We start from the raw sequence: 27,958 nt of genomic DNA on the forward strand, positions 1-27,958 counted from the left end.
GGGATCGGGCAGAGCGGAAGGGGGATCAAGTCTCTGGTCTCGTCTCGAGGAGCCCGTGAAATTTGCATATTCTATCGGTCGGTGAAAATTCTGTCGACAGAGGAGTCGGGAAGGGGTGGAGGCGACAGGAGGCTTTTGTGACGCGTCGATCGATCCTCTTTGAGAAGGATTGCTCGGTAGCGCGAGGCCAGGAAGGATCCAGGTAGAGGTCCTGACGAACAGGCTCGATCCTTGAGAGGATATCGAAAGAAGTCCGCGACTATGAGCAGAGACGGTGGCCAGCGAACGAAGGGGAAAGTTTGCAGGGATCACGGAGGCTTGTTGGCGTCGTCGCTGCGATTGGATTTCCGTCCCTGAGAGGAGGACCGAGGGGGCTAATCTGAGAGGCATTCGAACGTCGTCGGATGAGACGATGGTGATGAAGATCTCCGCGGTCGAGGCTGGCGTTCCTTTACTTAGCGCCGTCGGTCCGCGCTGCGTCGTTAAGCAGGCCACGGTGAAGAGGTGCGTCGCGGCGCTTCTGCTCGTCTCCGTCGCTAGTATATTCTACTACACGCATTACATCATCAGCAGTCCACTGGCTAGGTGAGTTTCAGATATGTTAATATCCTTTTTACTTGAGAAGGAATCGATTTGAGGTGAAGAGAGATGTTTTGAAGTCGAAAGTTACTATTATCATTATCAAATTCTTTTTTTAATTTGGGGTTGAAGTCTCTGGGATGTACATTAGATTATTACATAGTAAAACAATAGCAGAAAGTTGTTAGAAACTTAGAAGGTACGCTAATAATTGAGGAAACAAGAATAAGCAGTAGAAGATTTCCTAAATCGATTCTTTCTCTGTCACTTTAACTTTAAGTGTTTTTATTTTTTGAAATTGGTAAAAGTAGGACTCTAAATCCTTAACTGAGGTCCTGCTGTCAAAGTTCTCACTCGTGAGGAACCATAACTTTACGTGTTTTCATTATTTTCTATTGAGTACTCCTTGCAGAATTTTTTACTAGATAACCGTAGTTTTTCACTTGAGAATCTCTTGCGAATTTCCCCCAAAAACGATATTTAAAGAAAAATTCTCGCACTTAGAACTTCATTATCGTCAACTATTCTCCTTCTAGACCTAAATAACTATTTTCCTTGCGTACTTTACGTGACTCAAAAATTTCACTCCACGTTCACCCCTAATTTTCGAACTTTCCACTTCACTGTTCTTCATTCGAGCCTCCAAAAACCTTCCCACAAAATACAGAAACTGCTTGTACGTGCTCGAACATCCAGAGGCCATAAAAATAGATAAAACAGACTCGCAATAAACAGTCAGAAAAATCGCCAGAGGGAAATACATCCCTTGCTTACTCGATCCCAAAAGTTGAGCTTTGCTTCCATTCATTCGACCCTTCTCGCTCGAAACAAGATTAATATCTGCAGCTTCTAATCCCTTCGATTCCCAACGATCCTTAAAGAAACACTACGTTATCCCCCAAGACTTTTAGCTCCGTATCGCATTAATAAATTCCCTTGATGCAATTAGCGAAACTCTCCATTACGTGTCTCCCATCTATTACATATAGCGATATATACCATGCATAGTCGAGCGTAATTTATTGTCAGCACACATGAGATTCCGCGGTCGAATTAACGAGCCTGGATGTCCCCGCGTTTTTTGTTTAAAAATGAATCCTCTCGATCAGCGAGATCGGCGAAAAATCAGCTGGCAATTTATAGGCTGTTGAATCTTTCCGCCTGTCTGGTTCAGGGCTTGGACGCTTCGAAGTGAAACGCTATCGATCGTCGGTCGATCTCACGCGAACGACGTAATTCGAGCAATTTCGATCGAAATTACAGCCACGCCCCGGAATCGCGTACACGCTAATTTCTCTGGGATCGTTTTGAGGAACGAGCGTGTAACGAGGGCGAAATCGCGGGCGATATCCGCGAACAGGCAATGCGCTGGCGAATAAGTGAAAGCTATAGTACGCGTTTATGGGTTCCTCGTTTGTGCGCGGCAATCGGTTGGAAACGATTCCATTGGAATTCTTGCAATTAAATTTGTTCGACGACATCGGCCCACGTGCGCGCTAATACGAATTCCAACGATCCCTTTTGATCTATAGGAACACTACCCGCTGGCGCTGCGCTAATATTTTATCGGAGGTGTATCAAATTCGAGTAATTTATTCGCAATTTGGGGCGCACCAAGTTTGATACTGCAGGATTCGTTTTTGGATGATTGGTTTTGGTGAATTGGAGTCGCGCGACGTGTTACGCAGATAGTGGAAATTAATGGGAAAGAGATTAAAATTTGTGTAAATTTAAAGGATCGTAATTTCCCTGTAACGCAAGTGGTTCTATGAAAATTCGTAATGCTAACAACTAATTGCACAGCTTGCGATTGTCTATGAATCATAGACCACCCCCATTTCATCACTGTCCCCGGGCTGCAAACTCTGACCCTTCCCACACTTACATCAATCATTTACTTTTCAAAGACACACCCACGCTCTTCCAGCAACAGCGATTATGACGAATGGATCCATACCTCGTGCCACAGAAATACCTCCCACAGATAGGAGCTCCCATAGCAGATATTACATTGTCAGGAAACATGGTCCAATTCCAATTTTCCGTATCGCGTGATAGTTGCTCTAGGTCCACAGTTAATTAGAGAAGACGAACACAGCCCCACGGGCCGAACCGAGGCAGACGTTCGTCTCAGGCTCGATATGGACCCAATCTCGATCTCGCACGGTCGGATAAACGGAGAAGGCAGCGACGAACGCCTCGTAGACGATTGCAATCCTCCCCTAGTGTGTACACGTCTCGGCCGCCTGGAAATCCGGCGTTATTTCGTGGCAGGCGTAATTACGTTGCGCTAAATTGTTGCTGGCAGTTGTTTGACTGCGACTTCCTCGGAGACCTATATCTTAATTGCGCGGTAATATAGCTGGTCGACCGCTCCTTGGATTAGGACTTAATTACTCAGCGAAATGTGGGTACTATATATACCCTCGTTCAGAGGTATTAAGACACCTATTCCCAATGAATTTTGCAGTACATGAAGGATCGATACTAATTCTCTTTTTACTAATTTCGAATATGTACAGGATGTACACGCTGATGCAGGCCACCTAAATATTTCCTCTGTTTTTGATAATACGAAAATCGTCTATGTTACAATTTGAATGGCTTCGAAGAAGAAATGTCATGAAAGAATAAACTTTTGTGCAGAATTAGTTCTTTTAATTATTTAAAGTTTCGTGTTATTAAAAACTGAGAAGGTATTTAGGTGGCCTGCTTCGGCTTGGACACTCTGTATAATAAAATCAAAAAGAAAATACACTCAGTGTGTTCGATAAGAGGAGTAAAAAACAAAATAAGACAAAAATCAAGAACAATAACTTATAATACAAAATCGAGCTCCTAGCAAGAATTGCTAGAAGTCCTCTAGACTGCATTGCCTCTAACACGTTTCAGGGAATTTCTCACGGGACACGAATAGTACCTTATCACATCGATTAACTTTACGAGTCTTTTCACACAGAGTTCACGGAACTGCCGCCTTGAATCTCTCAGCAAAGGAATGAAACACAGTTCCCCACGCCCCCGCAAATCGAGTTCCAAAGTAAAGGGATTAAGATCGCGCAATCTCGTAAGTTGAATCCGCTCCGTCTCCAACTTGCCCAACAGACTTTTCCACGGCATTGTACAGCGAGTCGTAACCCAACAGTAGTCGAAACATATTTCGCGCGAGATTACAATCGAATTTCTATCAGACAACAGGAAGGGAAAATTAAAGCGCGTCAAGCTGGCAAATGAAGTGACAATCGAGCCGAAATTACTTTTGTACAGGAATTTAATTCCACTTGGGAATTCAGCGAAATTCGAAATAACACGTTTTCGGTGTCGAGTTAAATCGACACAGTCGATACCTCCGCTCCTCGATAATCGATCACCCGTGGGACCTCAGGCCACACGCACCTTTCTCTTAATTGATGTAGTGCTTCGCCCCGACACGGATCAATCTTAATAGATAACCTATGACCGTTCTGCGACCGATTGTAGGCACGGAGAGTAAACCGTCGTCAATCACGAAACCTAATACTCTCGCGTGGACATTGACGTGTAATTTCGCATCGACGTGTCGGCCTGGCCACGGGAATCCGTATGTATCGCCCTGAGGGCGAGGCAGGCCGAGTTCTGAATCAGGGACGAGTCGTGTGTCACCTTTAGAAAGGGACTCGCGTGGCCGCTGAGCCAGTGCTCTTAATTCTGTCGCGCGAAAGACAGCCCTGGTGTATTTATTAGCTGGGATCGACAACTGATTACGATCAGGCTGACAGAATTGGGTTGTCTTACAGATGGGCTAGATTTATGAGACTTAGCTTTATCGCTGTCACATGGGTGTCTTAAATTGCTGGAAAATGTGAGTTAGTCATCAACAAGATTAATTAGAGGTTTTGTATGCTCTGGTGTATGTAATTAGAAATTTTTGTTCTTTGTTCCGAATACAATCCTGTTTCTCCTCTGTTTTTTAAATACAGATTGATTGCAAATTGAAAATTATTTTAGCTGTGTGTGTTCTGTTTCATGTGCAGGCCAAATTATTCAATTTCAGCTGTAAATGAATGTTTCTGCTGGCACGGTTTTTGTGCAGGAATAATTGAACTGTTTTTCGAATTCCTGTAGGGTATTAATATTGACTCTGTATGATGAATGAATTTATTTTGAATGGAAATAATGTTTGAACGATGAATGACCCAGGCCTCGATAACCAGAAGTTCATTTTCGCGTTTTAGGTGCGAAGTTAATTTCGTTTTCCTAATTACCGTATTAAAGAGTAGTTAACGAAATATTTCGAGTCTTTATTCGAACCATTTCGAATGAATGTCCCCTGGAAATTACCTACTGCCTAGTTCAGTAATCTGTAATTCTGAATTAGCTCGCATTTTGGCATCAACTCTGCACATACCTACCTCGAGCGTGGTAGCCAAAACGCGATTAACGACCAATGCAGCGGAATGCAAAGGGTGGAGGCTGAATGGCGGGCAGTCTGAAGCCGGTTCGAATGCTGGTGGTTCGCGGCAAGAGGTCCCGACATGCGAGAGCATGCCTTGCACCGCGGGAGAGAGAAGCGCATTCTCGATCGTGGGACGCAAAATGCGGCCGGATGTTTGTCGCACGCCCAATCAGTGCCAATTCAAGCTTCTCCACTCGGTGCAGGCCTTACATCGGCGCTAAGCTCCGAGTGCAGACGCATGGTCGTCGTTCCCTTCCTTTCTGCTCAGCCACGCGCCTTTCGCATGACGCATCCACTGACCGCGTTTCTTGCTCGCCTCGTGAACCAGAGAAAATTGAAAACACTTTGTCTTAACCTTTCCTTGCAATCCACTTAACAGAAACATTTACTTAGAGTCCTCGTTTACGAGCTTTGATCTCGGATATTTTTGTCTTCGTCTGTAGCCTGATCTCGATTGGACTGATAGACATTGGGAAGAGTGAAAAATTTGATGGGGAATTTTGAATTGTTCAGGTGGTCGTAAAGAGAATCTTAGGGTAGAAAACATATATAGAATTAGAAATTTAAATTTTCAAGTGCCTCAGCTTGAAAATATTCAAATTTTCAAATGCCCCACTTTCGAAATATTCCAATCCTCAAATCTCAAGATTGACAGTGCCACCTTTAATGAAAGTACAATTTACAGATCTCGAAATCTTCCACTGATATGCTGGAAGAACCCAGCCTTAACTTCAGCTAATTTTTCCCACTACATTATTACGTAATTGTAAGCCAATACCTGCAGTGTCGTTAGCCGCAGTCTTCTGCAGAGAGGGTATTCTAAACGCCGCGAACGCATGCATCCATTGCGATACATTATTCATCGTGCATGTTCGCACTGGCAGAAGTTTGATTATTCCGAACATCCGTCTTGTCAAGGTAATATCGAGTTGCGTAAACTTGGAGCGTAAACGTCCCGCGGAAGACCGAGCCAGCCGAAATTTTCAACTTTTCGAAGTTTCACACGCCCCCGCAGAGCGACGTTATATATACTCGTTCACGATGTAAAGCGGAGAGCGTGCACCATTATAAAGGCAGTTGCGGAGTCGTCGAAAGGAATTAAAGCGCTTCCTTCGCTGCGAGAATTCGCTGACTTGCTGACGAATGCTTAAAGCGTAGATTTTTGCAGATACTTTGATAGAAAAGTTCTGATGGCTCGAGATTCTAATTTTTTTAATACCTCTTACATTTTGTTTCGAATTTTGCTAGTGATGATTGTAGATCAAAGAAATTAGAAAAGAATTTCACATTTCAACTTAATGTAAGTAGTGTAAGTGATACAGTAGTACAGTGGGACGAAGTAGTATAATCGATAATTAGAATTTTAAAGGGAAAGTAATTTGTACTATGTCTACGTGTATATTTTCTGGAAGTATATAACACTGTATCATCGTTAGTCAAAGTATTAACTTTGACGCTCGACAAGAATCGACCTCGGTGGCCCCGAATATCGAAAGCGTACAACTCTACGAATAACGAGATGGTTCGAAACAAGGAGGAAACGACACTATCCGGGCAAACATAATTTTCAAAGTTCCGCGAATTCGCTGTTTGCACTTCCAACGGTCTAATATCCTGTGAAGGAGTGTACACCTATTGTGTATCTTCCGCATGAAGAATAATCCTATGGGAAATGGCGAGAATAGATCGATACGTATCGCTGCTGAATAACAACCGATCAGAATTCCCAAGAATAATATAGTGAGGCAAACTTTCAAATGCTGTGGGTCATCAAAATTTCCTGGTCTCCGAAATTGTAAACGTACAAATATTCAAATATCCAGGTATTTAAAATTTTAAATTATTGCAGTTTCAGATGCTCAGAGCTTTCTATTCTCAAATTTTGAAAGGAATATTAAAATTTTCATGCGTTGAAGTGCTTAAAATTTTGAATTTTTACGGCATGAAATATTTAAAATTTTGAATTTTCAAACTGTCAAATATTCAAATTTTCAAATATTTAAATTTTCAAATATTCAAATTTTCAAATTTTCCAATTTTCAAATATTCAAATATTCAAAGTTTCAAGTTCTTATACTCTGAAATCTCCATAGAATGAAACTTCCGCGAACACCTAAATTTCCAGATACTCTAAATTTCAACTCCTGATTCTCAGCACCTTGATAAAAGCAAAGACACAATGGCGTCATTCGCAGTTCCTTCCCAATCTCCCGGAAGCCCTCCCAGCATGACGTGCCCATGAATTCCTCGCCATTTGCTCGCGGAATAACGACACGTTGGCGCAGCTATAACCCGACAGCGTTATGCATTCCGGATTGGCCCGTGAAACAATGTGCCCGGTCGCATCGGGACCATTACCGTTGCTCCTGTTGCTCGAGAAAGGCGGGGGGTTGGGTAGGGTGCGTGAGGAGCGACCCTAATTCTGTCAATCCTCTCGGGGTGTCCTCGGGGCCGTACAGCCGGCGCCGTTAACTCGTAACTCTCATCGATTCCGGTGTAAATATACGCTGGGCATGTATACGAGCGTGCAGGATTTCCGTTACGCTGGATACACCGCGTGCAACGCACGAATCGGCCGAGAAACGGCCGCACAAAGGGAAGGACGACTGGTTAGGTGCGTAGCGCGAGCCCCTCGAAACACGAAATGCGGTTTCACGGGAACCAGATAACCCTGTCTCGAAGAATTAATAGCCACCGTTATGAGAGCCACCGATAAAGGGTTCACGGTGAATGCCCGAGCCACCCACGAACGCTAGGCTCCAGGGAAAATATTACTTAGGCGATATTAAGTCCTCGACAGGGCTATCGAGAGCGGTTTTACGTTAGCGTTGAATAAATCGTGATTCTACTGGGGGTGAAAAAGAGGAGGGTGGAATTGTGGGAGATTAGAGATTCGTGAGAGGTGTGAACGTTTTTGGGTGGCTCTAGGGTTGGAGTTAGGTGGTCTCTGCGAGACAGTGTTAGGCGTTTTTTGGTATCGTGAATTGTTCAGAGGGTGGATTTTGTTGGGATAGCTCGGTATATGAATCATTGATTCGAAAATCGGCTTGAGATGAGCTGGAGAGAATCTGGAGGGAGAGGGGAACCTAGTTACTTTACTTTTACCTCAAAATTAGTAAGTAGGTATATTATACTTGTAGCAATATCTCTAATTATCTCGATTCCTCTAAAATTACAAAATCACTGAATACCCTAGTCTCATACAATCCACTCAACAAAATAACTTACCCAGGAACTCTTCCCCTCTCTTCCTAAAACAATGTCTATCCCAAAAATATCAACACTCGCCATCAGCTTCAATCCGAGAGAGTGCTCTCATCCCATTATCTCAACGAAAAGCCAAAGGGAGACGCTATCAGGACAAAATCGCGGACTGTTTACCATGGAATCAACACGGTGAAAGGGCTGGGGGTCGAATGCCGCCGCTCTCCAGGAAAAATCCAATCGATTAGCAGGGACCGAGCTTGCAAATCTGCTCGACACACATGATCGCGCGAGATTATCGGGCTGGACAGTCGGCTCGATCGCGTGCCAAGTTGCCGCTGGCTAATCCTCGGTTTTCGGTCCAGCTTCACCGACACACCCTCCACGGTTGCGAATGACGGGGAGATACGTCCTCCTAGGGGATGGGTTTCATCGGGCTCCGATGAATTAGCCACGGTTTGCAGCACGCGTTTCCCCGACTGTGTGCACCTCGCAAAGCTCCATTGAAACCACGGGCCGATACGCCGCGCGCGTCTGTGCCACGCTGGATGGACGCGTTTTGCTCGATTTGTATCCGAATCGGAGCTTTTGCCGTCGACTTTGATGAATTAGCCACTGGACAGCGAGCAGACCTGGCCGAAGTGGCGCCGCGCTAAATCATCGCGAAATTAGGAGATTTCCTGCCCGAGTTCCGATCGATCGCAGGCATTCATCATGACTCGACGCTGGGACAGATGCTGATACTCGTTTCGTGAAACTCTGTGGAAGGCGCGAGGGGATATGGGGAGATGCACTTTGAGGAGGTTTTCAAGTATCAGAATTAAGATGTTTAGAGTCTGCTGGATTAGAGTTCATTTCTTAGTCCTAGAATTTGAGAATCTTTCAGACTTCAAATATCCTAGTATTTGTAGAATTTAATTTTGTACTTACTCTTAACGTTTTCCAAGTTTAGACATTTCAAAATTTTCAAATATTCAAGTCTTTAAATATTCAAATATTTAAATACGCATTCCAATTCACGAATTTTCAAATATTCAAATTTTTAAATATACAAATATTACAATATTTAAATACATATTCCAATATTCAAATTCTCAAACATTCAACTACTCAAATCTGAATTTCAGAATTCCTGTATCTCTATTTCTTCACATATAAAAATTTTCAACTACTCAATATCCTCCTGCTGCTTCTAATAATTTCACGTGCTCCCCATTAATCTGTCTCCTAATCGCACTAAACAGAACGCCAAAGCGCACAGAACCGGAAAAGGTAGACAGAGGCCGGTCGCGCGTGAGGAGAAAGCTATCTCCCAATGGAGGATCATTGTCTGAGTGCAGCTCAGCAGGATTTCCCTGCGTCAACTCGCGAATCTTGCTGCCTGTCGCGTTGTTATCCTCCATGCAGTCGCGTATCACCGCAGGTCCTTGAGATGCTACGCGCCTCGGCTAAATTTAACGCTCTTGCGCGCTATCTGACACGCGACGCAACTAATGTGCAGCTTGATACTGAAACTGCCGCCTCGTATCCGGCGGATCTTCGATGCTCGAGGCTCTCGGTGTAATCAGTAATATATGCGCGCGAGTGATTCTGATACGCGCGGATGGACGTGTGTGTTACGCTCGTTGCATCTCAATTGTAATTTATTAATTATAGCACGCGCTTGTGAGCCTTTTGCGCGGAAAACGTGCCGCCACGAACAAGATCGAGGTTCCATCTTTCGCCAGAAAATTGTGTAAATATTCTACAGAAATATTCTTATCAGAAATAATCCCTCAAAAGTCTCAGACAATCACCTTAGGTCTCAAAAATGGAAGACAGCTCAAAGAAAATAAGTATTACCCCTCAGAGAATCTTTCTCAATTAGACCAAAAATTCTTCATCTCTTGTTCACACTTCTTGATACGAAGCTACCACCCTGTGCACGATACATCTTCCGCAAGAGTTAATTGAAAAGCTTCGCTCGTACCTGCACAGCAAGTTGCTCGAAATTTCCCCAAGCAAGCCCGTGATCAAGCGTGTCCCAGAATCCCCTAATACGCTAGCACGGAAGATGTTGAATGTTCTAATAAGTAGCGCATGCCAGCGCGACTCGGTAATGACATACGTAAATTAGTGCATGCCCAGCATTCTCGCGCGTATCCGTTATCTGATAGCGGTAAGCAGCGCAAACTAGCGCACGTTTTGCGATGTCTGCTCAAGGATACACGGGGCCTGTGCTCTCAGAGAGAAACGTTGGGGGTTTTCATGCACACTGGTTCAGGGGGCGAGAGTCTAATCGCGTGTTTGATTATATCTCGTCAAAGGGAGTAAACCAGGACGAGAAGGATTCTGTACAGTGGAAACTGTCTTTGAATGCACAGACGCAAAGATCGTACTGCTAGATTGTCGAATAATTTTGCGCCTCCAGTGGGGAAATGAGTATCAAAATTAGGGGAGGCTGAACGTGGTCCACATTCTAATCATGGACTTGCGCTAATTAGCATTTCGAATTTTAGGTATGGGAGATGGCTACTGGTCTTACAGCTTTTTGATGTTCTAGTGAATATATCGAGGAGATTTGGCAATTTTAATTTTAATAAAGGTGCTAGTTTTTCTGGAGTAGCTTCCATAGAGTGAGATAAAATGGAGTAGAATTTTTTGCTTATATCACGATATCTGATTTAAAAAATAATACAGTAGGCCAGATAATTTTCCTCTTCCCCTCAAACATCTCACACCACCCCCGCATACCACTAAATTCTTCTCCCCCCAAATTCACCCCAAAAGCCACAATCTTCAAGACATTCCATTCCCCCCCAAAAGATTCCTCCCTGCAGATACCTTGGTCTCCACCCACGTCGAATTAAAAGAAGCCCACCCTCGAACCTATCTTATCAACCGCCTCGCCACCGAAGTCCAGAGACAAGCGTATCTCCTCAGTCGACCAAAGAGAGTACAGACGACTTCGAAATGAAATCGAATCCTTTCGAAAGTGGGGGGAGATAAAAGCTCGGCGAGTTGTCGCACGAAAGGAGGTGAAAGGAGGCGGGCGAAAATAAAAATAGCTGGGGGGTGGGTTCGGCCAATAATTGGACTTCTAATCAATGGAACGCGATCGGTGAACCGTGATGAACCGTTCAAGGGAAACGATGCAATTTATACAGGCGCTGGGCTATCTACGCGAGCCCACTCGGGCACAAAGAATTATTGGCCTCCATTCCGCCCTCGAGTTAGCAGCGGCATCTGTCTGTCCAGCTTCCTTCCACCCCCGCCGAGTGGACCATCGTACATCAACTCGGCACAATTCGAAACGTATCGACGCGTCTGTCGTTCCGTCGCCTTCGAATCCCTCGCTTTTCCTCCCCCGATTCATCATGGACGACGAAAAGCCACTCGATCTTTTCAAACCGACCCCCCACACCGAAAACCATCCGCCCCACTCGAGGCACGCGGTTACGTTCGTTACTATTGTACGAAATATTTATGGCCTTCTGATACGCCCACGCGAAGAGCACGTCGTCGCGGGTTTTCAGTAAGAAGAGACGGAAGCTTCTATTGTCGTCGTATCCCTAGTAAACGACTTGCGAGGGTGAGGCGATCTTGATGTTCGGTCAGCGAGAATGCTGGCCCAGCTTGGGGAGATTTATGTCGAGGTATCAGGGATTCCGGCGATTTTTAATCTTGTCGAGCTGAGCGCTGTTTTCACCGCTATTTATGCGTTGTCGATGACAGCGACGAGAAAGGGAAGCTTTGAGAGTGTGGGGGTGAAATAGTTGGGAGTGTTGGGAGAGTTTTTTGAGAGGTGTCGGGGATAGTGAGTTATGCTTTTGGAGATGAAGAGTTGACAGTTTTGATGTTAGGATATTTTGATCAAACTTTTTACTTCTGCACAGTGATTTAGTTGAGTACATTGGAAACTGATAGTCCATTCCTTCGGTCAAGGGAAATTGCAAAGTTCGACGCGATGCACGGACTTGGAGAAATTTTTTCGGAAAAAACCATTTATAGGAGCACATAGCTTGATCCTTCCCCTTTAATTTAAAAAAAAGATCAGGTCTCTGCGATTTTTTTTCACAAAGTTACAGCATTTCAAAGACAACCTTACATTTTAGTCATATACCGCCACTGCCTGATCTACTGTATAAGTGCAAGGTTGACTTTAAAGTGCTGTAACTTCGCGAAAAAAAATCGCAGCGACTTGATCTGTTTTTTAAATTGAAGGGGAAGAATCGAACTTTATGCTCCTGTAAATAATATTCCCGAAAAAAATTTTAGCGAGTCTCTGCATTTTGTCAAACTTTGCAATTTACTGTATTGAAAACAGCTAAATTTGTCGGGATCCACAGACTTGGAAAAATTTTTTTCAAAGCTGCCGTGTACAGGAGCATGAAATTGGAACCTTCCCCTTTAATTTAAAAAAAAGATCAGGTCTCTGCGATTTTTTTTCGCAAAGTTACAGCATTTCAAAGTCAACCTTGCATTTTTGCCACATATCGCTATTACTCGATTTACTGTATAAATGCAAGGTTGACTTTAAAGTGCTGTAACTTCGCGAAAAAAAATCGTAGCGACTTGAATTTTTTTTTAAATTGAAGGGGAAGAATTGAACTTTGTGCTCCTGTAAATAATATTCCCGAAAAAAATTTTAGCAAGACAGTGCCTTCCGTCAAACTTTGCAATTTTTAATATGACACACATACCCTCAGATTTTAGGATTTACAGTGATAGGAGTCTATCAAACTCCAACTCAGGACACAGCATCTTAAAGTAAAGATTTCAAACTTCAATTTAAAAAAAAGTTCATGATTCTGCGACGATTTTTCATGGAGTTACCATCACTCAAAGTTGACCAATTTTTGTCCAAAATTTTCCTTTCCCATAATTTTTTCTGTGCAATTTCCACTGGTCCCCACTGTATTAATATTGAACAAAATTGTGTTTAATTCATGTTCAAATTTTACCGAACGTATGTTTCTCTACCGAAATGTCAGAAAATTCTAAACTGCGTGTTACGCGAACCTCACGACTTACAATACTGAGGGAACACAAAATTACTATATCGTCACAGTGGCAGCGACTGTTTGATAAGCGGGATTCTATCGGCGTCCTGATAATGTGAAGTTGCGATCGAAACGTTGTAAAGGGGACAGCTTATCGGCTGGAAAGGCCCCTCGATACTGTTGCATATCGTCCACGTTTACATCGATAAGAGGCTTCGACGATCGTTGCCAGTTGCGATCTGGTCACGCTGCTAGCATACGCGTCTCTTGTAACCATCGAGTGCATGTGCATCCACGTTCGTCTACGAGAAACTTTCTTTTCAATCGGACTCCTCCGTCGCCAACGATGGGACTTGGAGTTATACATTGTACGCTGGAATCGGACTTTCAACGAATTCTATGTGTCCTTTAATAACTGCAGTAGAATCCTGAATACCTAGAAATTGCAGGTAGATATTTGAATGCTCGAGAAAATGAGGGAGTATAGAAAATATTTAGCTACTTGGTGCACATTTTGAAAACCAATTCTTTGCGAAAGGAAACCTTAGCGACCTCATTTCAAGAAATGATATTCCTCATTTTTTATCTATCTTTTGCTGAAGAGTCATCTCTAGTTTGCGAGGCATTCTGTATGTTATATTAAAAATGCAAGTTCTACATGCATTTCATATCTACCTAAATAGGAGCCCTCTGAGGTTGAAATTAATTTTCATTTGAATTTGAAGTAGACCACAGAGATGATTCCTCTGCGCGATTCCTCTCGATGTGAAAACATTTCCGCTGAAAGGTTCTTTTCCAGCTGGAAATAGCGACACAGGTGGGATTCAAAGCGAAAGGGGACGAAACGAGTCGGGAATGATCGAAACGACAAAGCCGCGTTGTTCGGATCGCGATGACTCCGTTAATCCGGCGTTTAAAGGCCGATGGCGCTCTCAATGCGCGAGATGTTGCCCGTAAGCTCCTTTTCCGCGACGCTGCAAGCGGATTAGCGTCGGAAAGAATTACCCAGGGCTGATCTCCGTGAAACCTTGCAGCGCCTAGGAGAGAGAGAAACGGAGAGATCTCTATGCGTCTCGTAAAGGCCGCTGGTTTTTAAGCGAACGCCCGCGACGGTGTAATCTTTAAGCGCCCTGGGGTTTACTAAATAGAGAAATAAATTAACGAGATAAAGCGCGCGGGACCGAGCTTCTTTCAACCGTCCCAGCCGCCGAGAATTTCTTAGAACCACGTCGCAATTTTGACTCGCTGCTTTAACTCGCCCACTTTTTTCTTCCCTTCATGTTTTGAGTAACACGTTATTAGAGCAAGGTGGAATTTCTGGGGTGGTTTGAATATGTGCTATAAAATAGGGTTTCAGAGAAGTTCTTCGAATTCTTAAGTTATTCAAATATTTGCTTCTTTTTTTAAAGAATTTTTTCGCATCTACTGCAACTTAGTTATTAGGCGAGGAATATTGTAGGTGGAAATAATGTAACTATTAGAATTTATTACAAAGGGTGGAATACTTAGAAACTCACCAAACTCACTTATCTATCCATCCTATCTCATTCAAGTAAAAAACAAGCTTCAACCCTTTCCTCAAAGACTCGTAAAAAAGCAATCTCAAAAAGTCTTCAACCCCCGAAACTTTGAATCCTTCCATAAATATTTCTTGCAACCATGAGACTCGAGTGTCGACATAAATTGATCTCGATCGTTAATCAAATCGAAGTTAAGGTGCCTGAGGTCCCCAAGTGATCGCGGGAAATTAATCACCGTAGGGAAAGAGGGACACTCGGTCGGCGGAGAGATTTTCGAATCGTCCGTGAGGGTGGAAAACGCGATCGAAGAGTCCCGTCAGTGGTGTTACGGCTCAATCTGGCTTTGGCACCTTCCACGGGTCGGTGGCTGAGCGAGATTCAATGAGAGAAACGTTATTAACGCAGCGCGCCCCGTTCGCCAGGATGTATCAAAGTCGAAGCAATTAATACGTCGTCAAAGGGTGGAGCACTCCACGCTGGAACGCCTGCAATTTCTGGGGCTCTTGAAGACGTGGGATGCCGCGAGAGGGAGATCCGAATGTTCGACGTTGAAACAATTAGGCAGAAACGCCTCTAATGACGTGGCAGCTGCTCAAACTCGCCTAGCAAAATTCCTCGCTCGACGTTACCCCTTAATCTCCGTCTAACGACATGGCAGACGTCTGGCTATTATTCTAGGGGACATTTTGCAAACAAAGTTGCTACGGTGTTGTTCTACCCGGGTTAACAATATTTTAATTGCCTGTCGCGGAAGAACGTAGGAATCAATCCTTATTGTGGCGATATTAATTATTGTTCGTGATTCTTGGGAGGTGGGGACTTGGACTGTGTATTAACGAAATAATGAAAAATCTATGGAGAAAGTATGGAGTTAGTATTCTGATAGTAATGGGAATTATTTTAGACTGATGTGGTTCTTAATTGTTTAGTGAATAGGGAGGGTCTAAGAGGATATACAAATTTTCAGGTATTCAACTTTTGAAACATTACTAATTGTAAGAATTTTTAATTCTAATTTTTTCATAAGGTTTCCAATAGATTGAAATTTTATATGAACTAGAAATTAACCCTTACCACATGGGTTGTAATCTATTCTAAACCTTGAAACATATTTATCACTGTGAAGGTACGTAACCAATCGTGACTCGTCGGGGGGTAAGTCACCCCAATAAAGCAGGAGTAGGGAGAACCACAGGTATATAATATCCCTACTTGTGGTCAAGGAGTCAGTCAATCAGACACGGCGTGTAATGACAATTATAAACAGCATGGTGGAAATTGAAGACAAAGGACGCTCGTCTAGACACTCGATTACCACAATCATCTAATACATTCTCGAATTATTCGCTGAGCACGAGTTCAAGAAAATATTCTAATATTTTCAAGAATATTCCCCAAGTAATTGTCTCTTAACATTTCCTCTAAATTAAAGTCTGATAAGGATCCGTATCCCCTCCAATGTTGATAAACCAACCCCGATTAATTTCGGAAGCTTCTCTATACACTAAGTGTCCTCCTCTTCCTCTTAAGGCAGCTTCCTACAACAAACTCAGTGTTTTCCTCGCGGCTGAAAGGTTTAATCAAAGAGTCCCCGAAGGCTGCAATTACCCCGAGCGAGGAGTCACGAGCCGCGACAGACAGCGAGGTGACACAATAATGACAGAGTGTTGTTCCTCGGGTTGCGTAACAACGGCACGCGTGCGTAAGCGTTCGCCCCTCGTGATCGCGCCCATTACGCTTTACAAATGAAGGGCGTGGGTGGGCGGGAAAAGGGATCAAGGAAATCTCCGCCGTCGGGAAAGAGCGTCCTCATGGAACGGATATAACCAGCGGTTAACTGACTGAATTAGAGACGAAAGATTGCGGCCATTTCTTTCTGTTAAGTGCTCGTAAGGCTGATATATGGAAGTCCATAAACAAGCCCGTAGAATTCGCCTCGGTGAGCTTCGGCTACGGCTGCCAAATGTAATTGGACGAAATAAACGTTGCAGCAAAATGCTTTCACTTCGTTACGCCACGTTCGGCCATTTTATTCCAATTTTTCTCTACCTCCCCCGGCCGAGGGGGTTGCATCGATCGTCTCCTCCACCCCCGCCTCTCAAAGGCACTAATTACACGAACGCAACCGGACGTCCGCTGGCATTCACCAGCCTCTCGTCGAATAATCGCGAGTAATTGCTTCGGACAAGAATAATTCAACGGCACGGGGACACAGCGATACCTTTTTTTCGATTTTTTCATCTTTCATTCCGCGACTGTGGGAACGAGTGAACGGAGGAGTGGAGAGTATACTGAGAGGGAGGGCGCAGGGGTGTTCATTATGGAGTAGATTTTAGATATCAAAGTGTAATATTTGGGATAGAATGAATGGTAAAAGAGGATAAAAATGTCGCCAAATGGCTACATGGATGGAAATTAGTTTTTATTACTTTTGATTCGGTGAAAGAGACCAGAGGCACGAGGCTCGATAAATTCATCTGTATTTTTCAGGGTAAGGACTTTAATCAGTGAATTTATTTTAATACAGCTGCACGTATAATATTTTAGTTAGAGAATTTTTATTCTAAGTTAGTCACTTACCAGGGGTATTTTATTCAGAGATACTTTCTAAAATGAGTCACTGTTCTTAGAAGCTAGAATTCTCATAATATTTCATTCCCAGACCAGTCTCTTTTCTTTTCTAAAATTTCACAATTTTTACTACCTAAAAAATTAGATACCCACCTTCCCCAAAATAGAATCTCCTCCTTTCCTCTGCCTCAAAAATCCAGACCTAATATTCTATACATCTCTCCACCCTTAGAATCCGAAAACTCAGCCAGTTGTAACTAACCCCGAACCGACTAACTCTTTTCATTTCACCTCTTGGACTTCACGATCTCCAGGTCAACGATCAGTCAGCGTTCAGCGCCGACGAATTGACAGAGTTTCTCGCTCGGCTTCCCCAGATCAATGCTCGACAGGATTCGCAGCCAGTCACCCAATTTCTCTCGTTTTCGCCTGCTGCGAACTCGCCAGCATTCTGCTGCGTCCACACGATTCGCGCAGCAGGATCGCCGCATCGTTTCTCGATCAGAGAGACGTGACCGGGAGCGTAGCGCGACACTAAATTGCTCCGACGGTTTTTCCACTACGACGTGTCCTCCAGCCCTCCATCGAGGGGGTGAAAATCGTGGCGAGGGGGTGAGGCTCGAGGGGGCGGCTTGACGACGCTCTCGAGAAGCCAGGGGGAGAAAAAAGTGTCGAGGAAAGATCGAGCCCTCGTGGATGGGAGTCAGAGGGCTGGTGTCGGGGGTGGCTGGAGGGTGGAACCCCATCACAGAGGGCGGCGGGCATCCGGCAATTTACGGACGTCCGGCGAAACTGATTTCGAGGCGGCAGAAATTACTTCTTCGGGAAGTCGCGGCGGCTTCGATCTCTTTGTACTCACCCTCGAACAGTGCCACCCTCTCTCACGCGGCGACCACCCTCGGGGGTGCTGTGCCGCTCGCTCACGGCGCCTCGACGAATCCTGGACGCCGTGAAACGAGAGTTCAACTCTCCATTGCTATATGCTCGCGCTATCGAGATCCTGCGAGAAGTGTCTCCAGGATGGCGTTGGGGATTTGCTGTGGAGGTGGGAGTGAAAGTAACCTGCGACTTCGAATTTTGGTTCCTAGGGTGCGTCGGGGTTGAAGTGACTTGAGACTTGGAGACTTAAGGGTTGGAGAATATTTTGGAGGTTGGACAGTAACTTTTTCTACTTGAAACGAAATTTTTTCCATAGCTTATCTATTACTAATCTTTGACCTAAATTGTGGGTAGTCGTATTCAAAAAATCATCATTGGTTTCTATTAAAATTCTATTTAGACCAATTTCTTTAGTAGTTACCACTGTACTCTGATATTTTTATTCACTTTTCAATCTATTTCTAAAAAGGTTCTATAAAGCAGTATAGATTGAACATCCCCTCAGTACCAAATCTCAAATTCTCCATGCAATACTTTTCACTTTCCACCGACGCTTCAGTACCCTCCCAAACAGCGACTCTATTCACAACTCATCGACATCCCTTGATCGATCGTATATTTTCGAGCTGATGGACTAGAAACCAGGTTCGAGTTTGACTTGCGGTGATAACCGCGAGCCGAAAATGAGTCGGTTCGAGGCACTCGACGGTCGTGGTAATTCCGAGCCAGTCGGCAATTTAGTCACGCCGGTTAATTCGATCTTTTGTCGCTCTGTCCGTTTAGAGCCAACAGCAATTCCAGCCGCGCGCAACGTTCGGTAATTCGGTTGACAAGTCCACGCGCGCTCGCGCCCACATACGATGCATTTTCGTGTACACGAGTGGAGCAAAGTTGTTATTGGATTAGAGCATTTGATCGGCTGGTCGAGTTACTTGACTATTTGCACGGGTTTAATCGATAATGACCCTGTAGGATCCTGTCGTTTCTGGCTCTGATGGGCTGCGTCCCTGGCCCTCGACAAAAGAGACTCTGTACGCTGATTATGTGGGTGGACGAGTTGTGGGCGTGTCGTCAGTGTATACTGTTATTGCGATTGTGGACTCTCCTTTGAAGAGAACTGCTGAGGGTAATATTAGACCTGTTTTTTGAGTTTCGTTTGTTTAGTTGTGGACAAAAAGGGGAAAATAAGTGTCTTTGTGAGTTTAATAATTGGATACTTGTGAATATTTTGCAATTTGGAATAGAAAGATATGTATACTGCTTTTCTAAAAACTCCTGTTGTACAGAAGATTGTATCTTGCTACAAGTAGGGAAAAATTTAAGGGTTGATCCCAGGCACCAAAATAACATAAAAATCCCAACTAACTAAATTGCACTTTAGTTTTTGTTTGCTAATTCCAAGTGTTTTAAAATTAGTAAAATACTCCTAAAATTCAGGACCCTAAATTGAAAGTCACCATTATCAGCAATGTTTGTTCAGCAAATAGATACTTCCTATCTTCACAGACAAGATACTAAATCAACCAAAATTTCTCTTCATATTAATTTCTCAAGTCATACTGCAATACTTAAAAATATTGTAGACCAGTTTTCATCAGTTTCATTAAAAAAGTAGTGATTAATTTCGAAGCTGCGTGGCGTCCAAGCAATCAAAGTCTCTGACCCGCAATCGGCGGAAGAAAGCTCCAGCAGGTTTGTAGTCCACCTGGCGCCAGGGATTCGCGTGTCCGTGCAACATTTCCCCGATCTTCGGGCCGAAAGCTCGCCAATCGGCGTACGTTTCCTGCCCGAGTAGCTATCGACAGCAGATAAAAAAAACAAGTGCTGGAAGGAAGAAAGGAAGAAAGCACGAACGAGTCTAACGAGAAAAGGGGCCACCGCGAAAGCGTATTCGGAGGATCGTGGCGAACGGGAAAGGGTGTTCGCGGTACTTCCGGTAATTTACTCGAAGAGCGTCGGCGAAACTTTTTTACGTCTGGAAAGTGGAAAAACTTCGGTCGTTCAGCTGTGCTGCGGTATGAAGCGAGATGGAAGCGATAGTTGCTAAATGCGGCCTTCGATCGTGTTTCGTACCCTCGATTGCTGGGGATCGTTCGTTAGGAGTAAGTACTTCCCTTGGCTTTTGCCACCGGAAGGGTTGAATGTTTCGCTGGTGAAAGGTTTGACTTAGGAGGGTTTGTACTTCGAGGGTCCGAGTGCGGAAAGTTTCTCTTCGGAAGTTTTGAATTTCAGAGTTTTGTGCTTGGGAACTTTATGGTGGAGAATTCGAGTTGGAGAACGGTAAATTTGATATTTTATTGTAATTCTGTGGTATTGAGTGGGGAATTTAAGACTTCCTTAGTCTGGATTTGTGACTCTTGAAGTTTTAATTTTTTGGAGTTCGATATTCGCAAGCTTTAATTCCTAGAGTTTCAGGTATTGGAATTCCACTTGCAGAAGTCTGAGTTTCTTAAGCTCCAGCCTTTAGGGCTCCAAATTTGAAAGCTTCAAGCTTTCTAGTTCCAAGTTCGCGGGCTCTAACTTCTGTTATTCCCAATCAAATTCAGGAGCTCCAATTTGTAAAATTTCAAGTCCCAAATGTCCAATCTCCAAAATTCCAGCTCCTAGAATACCAAATTCGCAAGCTCCCCAGCTCTTTACCCCCAAACCTCCCCTCTCAAAGCCACCAAAACCCACCCCAACAACTCAACTAGAAAATTCAAACTCACAAAATCCCCAGTAATCACACTCTCCAAAACAGACCGCTCCTCACCTAATATAATATTTCCACACATCTTCCTCCAAAGCCCTCACCAAAAGCCTGAAATATAGGTCGAGGCGTGAGAACCTGAATGGATATCTTTCGACTGTTTCCCGAAAGTTGCCGCGTCTAGCAGCAAGCCTGCCCCAGGGTTCTCGCGCGAGCCCGGAAAGGAACAAACGAAGTCGAACGTTCTCCACGGTTATTTCCCTTTCAAATTCCATCAGAGACTTCACCGCGGCGGTAAACTCGACGAAACAGGACTTCCGTTCACGACTTTATCTCTTCATCGTATATTCCGCGATTTTCCGCGAGCTCCCTGGGGAAGAGAGAGCAGGGTGCCTCGAATCGATGCGATTTCACCGATTGACGCGTCCCTCAGCTGTGGGGAGCACTCGAGGCGCCCAGAAAACGGTGTTTCGCGAGGGAAAAAGGGAGCCTGAACGATGGCTGGAGGGAAAGAAAGGAAAAGACTGCGGGGGTGGGGACCACGGAAAACGCCTCCGGTGTAATTCGATTATCCGCACGAAAAGTACGAGGCGCTGTTATATGAGGCGGTAATTCGAGGCTCGATCCCTTCCTGCTCCTCCCTCCGACTCTGTGCCATGTTGAAAGCAATTCTCGGTGTAATTTAATCGGCTGTCGATAGGCGACAATGGCGGCTGTAATCTAAAATTGCTTTTCAAGGGGCTACACGCCTTTATTAGCGTCCTCTAAGGTCCTGGGACTTCCGTTTCGTGTCCCTCCCCCACTATCACCGTGAAATTAGAATATTTAATAAGGGGAGAGGGACGAAAGAAATCGAAGCTTACAGGTACTCGAAGATCGTTCAGAGGGTGTTCGGCCTGCAGGAGGAGAGAGTCGCGCTTTGCGCGGTAAACAGCTGATTGAGCTCAACGCGTGGTAATATCAGTTAAGATAGAAAGGGGAAGCGCGATCGATCATCGACCTTAATAAAGAACTTCCGCCAGGCCACGCTGTATAAAGACCTTCCGTCATGTAACGAATTGGGAGGGGGTTTGGTATCGAAACATGATTGGAATTTAAGTGTTAAAATAATGGATCCTTAGAGAAAAATTACGAATATAGAATATTTTACAGAGCTACCATTTGAATTCACGAAACAGTCCTCGCGAAACACAGTCGAGGGGCGTGTTCATCCCCTGAGGCGTAATCGTAAATTTGTATTACGCGCACCCGCGCGCCGCTGGCACCTCTGGCCAATAGGAACGCGGAATTTGGGTCAGATGACATCCTCTAATAAGCCCAGGCGTTAATAGGCTTACTTCGGGCATGCAACCGCTTGGTGATGCACGATAGGATGACGTTCTGTATCTCTCGGACGAGATTACCAGCGTACTCGAAAGCTTATACGTGAGAACACGCACCATGGATCTTTCCGGATATGAAGCCAGCCCTCTTTTACGGGACCCCGCATCTCAGCCCTTAATCGAGTTTAAGGCACACCACGCGTGGCCTGCTGCCTCGACGAGCATGCTGCGAGCCTGATGCTGCCATCATTTTTGTGAGTCTTCTTTGAGACCTACTAGGCTCTAAGTTAGGATCGTATCTGAAGTGGAGAAGGAAGGAGTTGTTTAAAGACACTATTTATGATTTGATTTGATGCAGTCAAAGTGATAGGGCAATCACGGCTCATGGCTATATTAAAATCAATACTAATTAATATTGCAGGTATACAGTAAATGAATTAGCTCTGGTTATAATCTTTCTATCTATGATCAGTCTCTATAAAATAGTAACTTATATTTTGAAGTATCATATACCGCATATTCTAACTACAGAACAATTCTGCAGCTTTCAATTCTTCTACTTTGTTATCGAAATTAAATTAGCTTATATATTTCGTATATCAATACCCATAGAATTTCCTTTTAGTCTTCATCCCCTTCCCTCCTAAAAAGAGGCTACCTATATTTCTCCTACCTCCCTCAAACGCAAATCAGGTTGTCTTACCAACACGCGTACCCACGTTCTCACAAACAGCGCGAACAACGAAGCAAAGCTCCTGCAAAGGCCGCAGCAATTAACGCAATAACGAAGATTCCACTCGAATCTCCATCGAAGACCGATCCCTAACAAGCGGGACTCCGAGGAACGACGAGGACTAAAAGCGTCGTAAATCGAGTGGCCTTCGTGGTATAATATTCCTCGGCGCAAGAAGCGGTTCAAGTATCGCAAGTATTCGAGGTTCGCGGCGTTGAATGCCTGTCGGGCGGGCGAGCCGGCTGCATACTTTCCACGGGCGTCTCCTTTCAAGGGAAAAGTTCAGCCGAAGTTCGCGGCTAGTCGGCGGGCGCACAAAAGGATCCAATTTGAATTTCATACAGACCGATTACGGATGTAGACCGCGGCGCGACGCGGCTCGATCCTGTTCGGCATCGACCGCGGCTCTCGGGAAGCGATTCTCGCGTTTCGAGCTAATGGCGCGGAATTCGAGACGCGAGGAGATGCTTGGAATGACCGTGACGCACGCGAACGATGAGTCTGAGCGATGGGACCGTGACGAGTTTCTGGGAATTCGCCGCGGTTTGCGCGGTTGGGAATTGCTTTATTATGCGGCAGCGTCTGTGGAGGTATGAATTTACTGAGTTCAGGCGATTTCTTCGGTTGAGGAGTTGAGGAATAATAACGAGAGTAGGAGAGTTGAATTCTTTATGGAAGTTGCTTTTTTAGGCGAGGAAATTCCATTTACTGAAGCTTCAGTTTTTTATATTTTGAAATATTCGAAGATTCCATGTACTCGAGATATTTCAGGTACTTGGGATATTTGAGGTACTCATGATATTTCAGGTACTCGAGATACTTCAGGTACTTGGGGCAACTCAGGTACTCTGGGCAACTCAGGTACTCTGGGCAACTCAGGTACTCTGGGCAACTCAGGTACTTGGGGCAACTCAGGTACTCTGGACAACTCAGGTACTCTGGGCAACTCAGGTACTTGGGATATTTCAAGTAGCCTAGATATTTCAGGTACTCGAGATACTTCAGGTACTTGGGGCAACTCAGGTACTCTGGGCAACTGAGGTACTTGGGGCAACTCAGGTACTCTGGGCAACTGAGGTACTTGGGGCAACTCAGGTACTCTGTCAACTCATGAACTTGGGATATTTCAAGTAGCCTAGATACTCCAGGTACCCGAGATACTTCAGGTATCCGAGATACTTCAGGTACTCAAGATACTTCAGGTATTAGGAATATTTCTAATACCCTAGATATTTCGGGTACCCAGAATTCCAGACATTCAAATTTCAACCTTATAAATCCTACTCATACACTATAAACTATGTACCCCCCAAAAATGCAAGCGATCCCACGAGATAAGTCGAAACGCAGTCCCTCGATCACCGACCAACAAATGGAGTCCCTGTTCCGACGTGGACATCGCGTACGAACGCATCGATATCGGCTGGTACACCGTTTTTACGTTAATACAAGGCAGGCGATGAAATGAATCAGACGGGGCCAACAAATTTTCCGTGTCACGCCGTTACACGATGCTTTAAATCGAGACGAACGAGGCACAAAGCGGAAGCTGCTCCTGGTATATCGAGCTTAACGTTGCCCGCCGATCGTTTCGGCGTGGCGGTTTTAAAGGGGAGCCGCTTTTGACAGCGATTTGTCTCGTAAAATTTGTCTCCGATACACGTAATCGGGGAACGTGCTGTCGCGTTGTTCGGCCACAATGGAGGAGTACAGTTTATCGATCACACGACCGAACTCGGACTTCGTGGTGAGAGGACCGACTGGCCGATGGTTTATCGAGCAAAGTCTCGCGGCCGACGACGTGTTAATTCTGCGTGCATAATGCATCGACATACTTGCTCTTGCACCTGTGAGAATGCTTTCTGATAGAGGGAAACTGGAACCTCAATTCTTAATGGTAAATGTTCGAGTGTATGTTAGTTACTATTGATGCATTAATATAGTAATTAAAAGACGAATTTAGTATTTTCTATTTATGATCAATTTTCTGCTAGAATATTACTTGAGAAATATTACTCTCAGGAATTGTAAACCTTGTGAATTAAAGCAAAGTTGAAAATTGATATCTCTGGTATCATGCAACCCCCGCAAAGTTGTAGAATTCTCATTAAAAGCGTAGAGTATTGCCTTTCAATCGAAGGGTGGATCGCAGAATATTATATTTCATCAGTCGCAGGTTATAGAAGTTTCTTTCGTTTTAATCAAGAGGTCTATAAAGAAATATTATCTTCTCTCAGAAAGCAGAACTGTTCTTCCACAATTTTGTACGTTTTTAAGACCCTAAACTATCCGATTGCGAGGTTCGATGGACTATAGCACCAGAGAGGGTTCATTTAATTATCCAATGGATCGTATTGCGCCCTCAAAGTAGTCGAACAATCTCCTCCGCGCGTCGTTAGTATCAGTAGGAGATACCAGCTGGATGATCTACAGAGTGAAACTCCAGAACCCTCCTTAAGCCCGTGATCTCAATGTTATATCGGGACCGTTAATTCCGCCCACGCAACGGGATTAAGGATGGAAGGTGGGCTGGAGGTTGAAAGGACGCATTCCTCGGGAGCTTCCAGTTACACGGCTCTCTGGATAGCAGAGATCTCGACGAAGGAATTCCTTCGTCGGCCCGTCCTTAAGACGAGTCTCTCCACGACAGTTCTTTGGGGACGCTCGGATTATCGGTAATGGTAAAAACGTCGTCAGATTTCTGCCAGCCCAAGCGATCCGTCGCTTTGTGCCGACTCTTTAGACGACACAGACGTTATCTCCTCCAACAGTTGATCCTCATTATTCGGGAAAACCGTGCGTCCTTCTTCGGGAAAAACGATGCCAACGAAACTGCAATGCTGAGCTCTGCTGAGAACGAATTTTTAGCGTGGTCGTAGTCTAAACTTGCGTTCTACTTTTTCTTTGAAAAACAGACATATATCAAAATAGAATTAGTATACTTTTCGTGACTATTTCTCCTTTCTGATCTAGATTCCACAACGTTATGAAAACAGAAAAAATTGAAGTATTTATATCTTTGAGCCTCAGTGGATTAATTACTGAAGGTATTTTTCCCCAGTCGTCAGTACTCAAAGAACCATAAAAGTCTCTCATTTTTTCTTCCTTCACTTTTAATCTACCCTTCTCCATAATTTCCTGCTTTCTGTTTTCAGTCTCATTCACCGAGACACGAGGCCAGAGCCAGCAATAAGCTGTTCGACGCTGAGAGGAGCGACGCGACTGCCATCGGCGCCAGACCATCGCAGCGAGGCTCGGCTCAGGACAGACCCGAAGGTATTGGTGTTCGTGGAAACGCTGTACTCGATACTCGGCAAGAATATAGCGGAGCTGCTCGTCTCTAATCGAATCAAGTGAGTACAGACAAAATGTATATCGCTCGTTGCGCGTTTCCGCGGCAGCGATAACCGAAAGATATTCGTCATGACAGAGGAGTGGAAGGTCGAATCGAGCAAGATAATTTCGCAACGATATACAATTTCGCTATCGGCGCTCGGTTATCGTACAGGGCCGCGAACTTGCGCCTGGAATACGGTTTTACGTTGCTAGACTTACTTGCTCTCATTTCAATACAGAGTCGACGATGAAAGGAAATTTATTAGTGGATCGAGCGAGCAGCTGTATTTTTTTATAGACTGCTTCGATGGGTGATGTTTGTGCAGATGAATTTGTGTAGAACAGTGTTTCTCTAGCGTTGAATATTTTGCTATTTTTTTACAGCATTTTTTTAGTTGACTCTTTGAGAATTTTAATATCGGCTAATTTATGTTAGTGAGGTATTCTGTATGTTAGGAATGTTAGGCAAGGAATGTTAGGAATAATTTGATGGAACGGGAAGAGTGGACCATAGAAGCTTGGGAAAAAACACTTAATTAAAGTAGGAAAATTGAAAAGAAAAAAAGGCTTCTTGAAACTAGGATAAGTAGAATCACCCCAGTTTTAGTCAGACAAATTTATTAATCATCTTTGAGTACTATAATCTACTATTGAAGCTTTGAAAATTCCTCGAATTTTTAGAACTCCAGTTTTCGAAGTTCCACATATCCAGAACATACCAACTTAAATGTTCCTCTTAAAATTTCTTCCATGTAAAATTCCCCTTCTATTTAAATAAGCATCTGCCATTATGACTTCAGTCTAAATCGTCCACTTGAACAGCAGAGAATTTAAAAATATTCATATCACATAGGCGCCAGTAGAATAATTCCATTCGTACCCAGACACGCCGACCTCTTATCTGCAACGTGAATTTCAATAACTCCTATCTTAACTCATTCATGACACAAACTTCTGTACCAGACGCAGAAGTAGCATTTCAGAAGCATCGATTTCATATAAAAATTAGAGATTATTACAGCTTCCCAACTTTTGCATGACTTTGCATGATGATACTCTTCAGTCTCCGGTGCTTCTCAATATTTCAAGCTCCCCTGAAGCCTTCTAGAAAGAAACTCGCTTCGAGAACAATCCCCCTCCAAAGTAGACCCGCTTATTTGACACCCTGTATAATTCAGGGAAATTGAAGCGAACCTTGGAAGTTCCGAGTCGTAGACGAAAGTGGGCGTTTCGTCTTCGTGCCGCATGAAACTGGGTCGCAACAAAGTCGCTCGACAATTACCGATAAACGGGGCGCCTAATAAATCATAATCGTCCCGCGCGATTATTATCGCGACGCGTTCCCTCAAAAGAGTCGAACCTCTGATCGATCGTCAGTCTATTCCATCGCCAGTGTGCTTGTTCTTCCTTGAAAGAAATGGCAGAGACTGGCTGGAAATATCGCCTTTCTTTAGTCGCGTATTTAGAGCGGGTGCTCTGTTTCTGTCGCCACTGACAAATTTCTTCAGGTCGTGTAGCTTCTTTAAAAATGAAGTGTTCGATGATGCTCGATGGCAGGGATCTCTGGGAAGAGATGAAGAGGTTTTGAGAGTGCTCTTTTATTACTCTCTTATTGCAAACCATTTTGTAGTTCTGAAATATTTTTGAAGAATTTTTGATTTCTTAAAAATGTGATTTATGTTATTTTATTTAGAAATCGCGCTGAGCA

The 27,958-nt window shown here is 44.2% G+C and overlaps 1 protein-coding gene across 1 annotated transcript in view; it reads left to right on the forward strand.

Moving 5' to 3' along the window:
- The first annotated feature begins 398 nt into the window (after positions 1-398).
- The window catches only part of Sfl (N-deacetylase and N-sulfotransferase sfl), a 63,205-nt gene continuing 35,645 nt past the window's right edge, over positions 399-27,958 (forward strand). The window contains exons 1-2 of the mRNA XM_076390905.1: positions 399-585; positions 26,070-26,267. Coding sequence (XP_076247020.1) covers positions 413-585; positions 26,070-26,267 — 371 coding nt within the window. The 5' untranslated portion in view covers positions 399-412. The remainder of the gene's footprint in view (positions 586-26,069; positions 26,268-27,958) is intronic.

Source organism: Calliopsis andreniformis, unplaced genomic scaffold (assembly GCF_051401765.1).
Source record: "Calliopsis andreniformis isolate RMS-2024a unplaced genomic scaffold, iyCalAndr_principal scaffold0022, whole genome shotgun sequence".
Lineage (NCBI taxonomy): Eukaryota > Metazoa > Arthropoda > Insecta > Hymenoptera > Andrenidae > Calliopsis > Calliopsis andreniformis.